The sequence below is a fragment of the Colletes latitarsis genome, chromosome 5 (genome assembly GCF_051014445.1).
Source record: "Colletes latitarsis isolate SP2378_abdomen chromosome 5, iyColLati1, whole genome shotgun sequence".
In the NCBI taxonomy this organism is placed as follows: Eukaryota; Metazoa; Arthropoda; class Insecta; order Hymenoptera; family Colletidae; genus Colletes; species Colletes latitarsis.
Genome location: NC_135138.1, coordinates 36939149 through 36945924, shown reverse-complemented (window position 1 = coordinate 36945924; position 6776 = coordinate 36939149). Strand labels below are relative to the sequence as shown.

General features: G+C 45.4%; 1 protein-coding gene across 1 annotated transcript; it reads left to right on the top strand.

The window, feature by feature from the left end:
- Positions 1-3114: 3114 nt before the first annotated feature.
- LOC143342076 (cuticle protein 19-like) lies at positions 3115-5888 on the top strand. Its single transcript, XM_076765559.1, has 3 exons — positions 3115-3238; positions 3654-3891; positions 5746-5888. The coding sequence occupies exons 1-3, from the start codon at positions 3227-3229 to the stop codon at positions 5886-5888; spliced, it is 393 nt and encodes a 130-aa protein (XP_076621674.1). The 5' UTR covers positions 3115-3226.
- Positions 5889-6776: the final 888 nt, after the last annotated feature.

Below are 6776 nucleotides of genomic sequence, written 5' to 3'. Positions count from 1 at the left end.
CAATCCGCGCATCAAAAGTCAGCACGAAGTTTAGCGAACGTCTTAGAGTGGTTCCCGGCGATGGAGGCACGAGTCGCGAGGGTGTGTCGACTGTTTTGAGATTCCAAGCCGCAAATGGAGGTCAAGGAGGTATCCTGGGTGGCGTGTCGTCGCTCCTCGTCCCTAAAGCAAGGAGTAGATCGTGACCTATAAACGAGGACCGGTCGTCGACGCCCTGGGAAACGAGATGGCGACAGGGTTGCCGCGTTCCTGGCTCCCGAAAGCCTCGAAAAGAAACAGAGACGGCGAACGTCGAAGGGTAAGGGCGAAGAGGAGCGAGCCGGGGCTGGCTACACCTTGAAACTCGCGGACAAACAGAACTATTCGTCTTTATCTAGCTGAAACTATCTCCTTGGAATTTGTCCTGGGGATACGCGGTGCATAGTCGTTCCGCGGAGAATTGGTTGCAATGGGTTCTCGTCCGGACGGCCGCGGATAAGTGCTTTCGATTAAGCGTACAAAGATTCTACGTGCAAAACTAAGTAGAAAAGAAAGAATAATATTTTTTCGTTCGAGGCCCCGTTTTCGAGTAAATCGACTCGGACGTCGGCGTAAGTAGAAGAACTGATTAATGGTCAGACGCGCCGGCCAAGCGGTATCGACTTTTAAATTTAATTATCTCGAGAACGAAGACTCCAAGGAAGAAACTTTATTCGTTCTTTTCGACTAATTTTTACACGTAGAATCGCCACGTACCCGCGTAGATCGGATCAAGATCATTCGTTACGCGATTTTTGGATGCTTAAACTTTTCTGGGAGTATTACTTGAACAATGTTTTTCGATTAGACGAAATATACCACGTACTCGAACAGGCTTAGGGAGTGCAGCACTGCATTATCTGGACAACGAGAGCACGACGTTAATCTCGGGATTTACCCCGGGGGTTTCAGTCTTCTTCCCTCTATCTATGCTCGTATCGCGATATTACCTGGGAATCATTGGCATACACGCGGGACAGAGCTCTTGGCTCGTGTGCTTCGCCGCTAAGCTTCCATTTCGGTTTCCCATCCCCCCGTTTCCAGCTTTCTCCGCGACGTGTACATTTTACGGCCGTGCATTGCGCCCCGAGACTGCCGCGATACATTCGTAGACAAAAGATTCGCTCACCGCGTCAGAAGAATTATTAGATATCCGTTTCTTAAGAAACCGACGGCGCAAGATTCTCATCGCGCCCGTTAATATGCCCCGGAATTATTTGAATGGAACCAATCGCTCCTCGATATTAATTAATATTGACTTTCTTCTCGAGCTGCGGGCGAGAACCCTCCGAGAGCAAATGGCTGAAAACTAAATTGACCTTTCGGACAGACTTCGTTTAATTGAAATAGTTCAAACACGTACGAAGACCCGGCGGACAGCGGAAAAGTCGCGAAAGATCCTTTTCAAACAAATTTTATGACGAGGCAGCTTCCAACTAACTTTGCAATTAACTCTCAAGTCATATTTCTGATTCTTCGCTAAGAAAGGGGATCTTGGTAAACTCACGCTGAAATAGATTTCGAAAAGACACGACGTACACTTTTTAACGAAATGGTTATCTCCTCTTTCGTAGACGCGGTTCTATTGTAATCTGTAGACCGAGAATTACCAATCAGCACCGCCCCCGCCTCGACTGTCGTTCTGTTCCTTTTATTTCGCTAGGGTGTCGCCGGCAAATCTTATTTAAGGCAGATTTATCGCCACCCCATCCCTGGAAGATCGAGCTAGGATATTACGCTGGACCCGGATGCACCATTCACAATGCGACTCCTCGACTCAAAAAGTGTCATAACTCAAAAGCCGAGCGCCACTTCGAGCACTTCCGCCGCTCCAGCACATCGTGTGCCAGAATCTGTCCTCTTCTCGTCTCTTCGTCCCGTTTCTACGGCCACAGGAACCGTTTCCCTTCGCGACAGGCCAAATGGAATCCACTAGTTTTTGTTCATAACACGACGACCACTCGCGGGAATCAAAAATCTAGCGTTCCGTGGCCCCGGCTACCTCTCGCGAACGATAACTCGTTTCTTGGCGCGGAATCTCTCGAAGACGAGTAACGATAATCTTTCTTGCTCGATTCTATGAATTTCTTTTAAACGATCATGTTGCTGATCTTCACTTTACATTCACTCGTTTAACTTTTGTTGGATGGATCGGTTTACGAACGAATTAAAAATCTGTACTCGTAACTCTGATTGAGACATTTTTAGATCCGTTGATTGCAACGTTCCCATTCTCTGTTATTTCATAAATAGTTCACTGCTCGTTCGACTGTAAAATTGAAGCTTGAAGTATCACTGGGCTGTTGACAGAACATTGTTCTTACGTCAAAGACTCTCGTCTTGCATCGTCTCGTTGCTTGGCCCCATTTTCCCGATGAAAATGAGCCCAGACAGGAACTTACTCGATGCCGTACGTATTTGCGGAATTCAGCAGCCAGCCGAGTAACTTTTTGTTACGATTTTAACGGTACTTCCTCTGTGGTTTTCCTGCCTTGGCCGGATTATTAGCAATTGTTGTTGCTTCAAACGCCACTTCTATCGTGCTATGGACGTTGAAAAAAGACTTCTTGCCGATCGTAACTGTGATTTTTGCCGGTTAAGGAGCTAGAATTCGTTGTAAACGATTTACAAACGCTGGACATTGTGCTAGATTCAAGTTCGAGTTTCATCGAATCATCGATAGATTACTAATCTGAGTTCCATCTTGTAATATTCGTGCCACTATAATCGCGATTTCAAGCAGTCGTTGTAACACGGGCAGCGATTACGACGGAATGGAGCGTACGATCCGCGAAAGAAAGTCGAAACTCGTAACGCAGTCCATCATGCGCGACGAGAGGCGATAAGCATAATCGATACGCGTGTGTCACCTGGCCGAAGAAACAGATGACGTTTCCTACGATCCATTTTTTCCCATTATTTCTCTCAACGGACTCCATTAGGGGCCAGGATTGACCAATGCTCGTTCGAGCGAGGAACGCGCGACGCTTTTTGCGGCGTCGGGCTGCTTGAATAATTATGTTTTGCAACGTCTGCGCCGATGGGAAGTTCCGGGCATGGGTCCAAAGAAGAATTAAGCAGAGGGAAACTTTTAAAGTGGACTTATAAAAGGAACAATAGCCGCTAGACGTTCAGTTTTGGGACGATCGCGAAACCGGCATCGATCGATCGATCCTCTGGCTCTCCGGTGCGTGAACGCGACAGTGATATGGCTTTTAAAGTGAGTGTACATCTCGCGTCGCTCGATTATCAGGCAAAACTTAATTAAAAAAATTTTCAGGGGCAGGAACAATGTTTTACGAACTAATTTCGAAACTTTTTCCGAATTAGAAAAATAGAATGAAGCTAATAATATTCCATCGTTCGCGAAGGGTTAACTGACTCGTCGAAAAGTGATTCCGCACGGATATAATCGAATTATAAAACGATGGCTCGAATGTTTCGCTCGATCACCCATAAATAACCATAACCTGTGATCCGATTACCGGTATGCTGAACTCGTTCGACTCTCAAACGAAACACATTCGCGACGCAGCACCGGCAATGTTGCAAAATTAATTTCGCGGTCAAACACGCGAATTCGGTGGAAATTCCACATTCCGTCGCATAACTAACAACAAATTCAATATTCGCAGTTGGTCGCTGCGCTTCTGGCGTTGTCGATGCTGCTCGTCGCGATAGTCGAGGCCGGGCACGCGCACTCTTTCCAACATTTCCATGGACCCGTGATAGGCGATGGTCAAGAGGTCACCTGGAAAGACAAACATGGTCACCATCATCACGATTACGTGGCCTATCCGCACTACAAGTTCTCCTACGGCGTGGAAGACCATCACACCGGCGACTATCATGGCCAAAAGGAGCACAGAGACGGTAATACTTCCATATTTCTGAAAAATAAACCAGTGAAAATCAGTACTGCTCCAAACACGATGTAAATTTGTGGTCAGCTAATATTTGCTTCAAGAAACCTTTACACCGAGTGTGAAATCCGTACCAATGGATCTCTGTTTAGGGATGTTGTAACATCGTGGCTGAAATTTCAAATTACACGCTTTGAATCGCATAATTCTCGGATTTCCTGTAAGCGCCCTGTCTCTTGAGATCTTTGAAATTATGAATTAGCAGCGACTAATTGGCGTATACAGTGATTCGCAAGACGTGTTGAGACTGCATCTTGAGGAGACGCTTCAAAATTAATTTAATTAAGTCCAATCAGTGTTCTATTTTGATAACACTCTGATACAAAATCATCTATATTTGTTTAAGAAATGTAGAACGTTGAATTTCGTGATTTTAATATTATTACCGAAGAGTCTTGGCCCTTGAAATACATTTTACGCCAGGATTTAAAACGACTGGATAAAACGCGAACGAATTCCTTCCTCCGCGAGATAAGGCTATTTCTAAGGTGGACGTTTCATAAATGACATAATAATGAGCCATTCAATGCCGTGGTGCGCTCCGTTTCAGTGGTCGAGCTCTTGCAGTTGGCTGCCATAGTCGTTTCAACGTTTCACGCCATACCATTTCAACGAAATCTACAAACGAAAGTATGCAAATATTTCTGAATATATATTTTAGTAGAATCCGTATTATTCTACTTATTTTATAATTGCTGTGAAGATCGTCTATCGATGACTGTGCCTTCTCTGATAATTGACTATTCCAAATTTGACGCCATCTCTAATCCAGATGAATCTGAAACAAACAAACCAAAAAATTAGATCGAGTTGTTTGGCCTACGCTAAAATTAACATGTTAGAAGGACGGAAACTTTTGCGTCGTTTCTCGACTAAATCGACGGTGTCCCCGGAAAAACGGATGGAAATTCCTCTGTTCAGAGGTTGCTCGCATCTCCTTTAAGGGCTTCCATCGTTCGCCAGTCTGTCGACGAATTAGATTCGGCTCTCTAATAGACCTAATAAGATCGTAACGTTATGCGGGAGAAGTAATTACGCGAATCTTGGTATTCGCGGGAACGCGGTGATTCAACCGCGGCTGATTGCAGCTCGCGAAAGGATCCGTTTTGAACTAGCGAAAATCAAAATCACTGGCCGTTAATTTTCAGAGAAGAGACACGTTTGATGCGACGCAACGACGAGCTACACGCTCGACGGTTTCGCTAATTATGTTTCCTTTGGAAATCATCGGGAGATATCATGTCACTCTTGACGAAACTATTCCGCCCTCGCTTTGCTATGTTAATTCGCTAACCAGCCACGTTTCGACGATGAATGCTATTTACTCTACAGACAATGTCTTCGCCATCCTGACTCGCGTCTCGCAATTTCAGAGACACGCAACTAATCGATCGCATCGAAACGAGCTATTTAAGCCTCTGGGATTCTTCGTTGCAATTAGTTTGCCCATTCAAACTATGCAGAGACTGGGATTTTATTTCATTCCACGAAGACGGGGATTAAAATTATTCGCTTGCCCTCGATGTATTTGAATTTCTTCGAGATATACATTCCTGGGATGAAGTTACAAATTGATCTCTGTTGAATCATTAAGGAAGTCCTCTCGTTATCCGGTTCGCATAAATTGCAATTTGTTCTTTCAAAGCGGGCTCGATCGTACTGTGGTTGTTTTCACGACAGACCGTAACGAGGCAGCAATTTTTCCGCTAATTTCGCTTGGTAACCAAACGAAACTCGAAACTGTTTGTCCGTCTCCGATTTAAAGCCAGAAGCAGGAGTTGCATAAATTACCGATCCGTTTCAGGCAAAGAAGTCGTCGGGGAATACACGGTGAAAGAACCAGGCGGCAACATTCGAACCGTGAAATATCATGCCGGAAAGGACGGCTTTTTCGCTCGTGTCTTCAACAGCAACGGCAACGACCACGAGGCAGGACACCATCGTTAAAAGTCACCTTTTTGTCCCACTTGCTACCAAAGATACCTTCTTGCGTCTACATTGTTCCTGTTATGCAGCGTTGTTTATTTTGTTCCAGTTGCACCGATTAATAAAAAGTCTATCGAACAGTTTGTGGCTTTTTCTTAAAACCATATCCCGTTAGTCACGAAGTTGGATCGGAAAAACGGTTTGTCATGCGGAACTGTTAGCCGTTTTCCCAAAGAGGGTTCTAGGAAAACGATCCACTCGACGTACGAGCGCAAAAATCGCGCAATGCTCGATAGAAGACACACAACAACGAGTAATTAACAACCGTCGCAATTGCTCGAAAGGGGCCGAGTATCCTCGAGGAAAATTAATTTCGTCACGATCCCGTGACAATGAACGCCGGCCCGGCAGATTCAATTTATTACGCGTGGGACGCGGCCCGGATAATGTCTGTCCCAAATTACTTCCCGTTCAGCCGCGAAGAGATTCGATCGCAGAGGATTCGTAGCCCAAATCGAAAACCGATGCACGGTACCTGGTGAACGTCGGCCACGACTCCGCGACGACCGATGTTTTTAACGGAACTGACGTTCCCTGATTGACAATCCGATTCGTCACGAACGTATGGATCTCCAGCCGCGATTACGTATCCAGGCTTACCAAAAACAAGCTTTCCGAAATTAACGATCACGCGAAAACAATTATTATATTTCTAGGGTGATCGAAAATCTTTCACGAGCAAGGGACGAGCGGGGTCCTGATTAACGAGAAGAAAGGTCGAACACGATTGAAATCCTAGCCATTAACGACACGCGAAGCTAACTGTAGCAAATCGATTCGCGACCAAGCGGCTGAATGAGATGCACTTAATTGCGTTCAAACACAATGCCTTACGCCGACAATATGTCC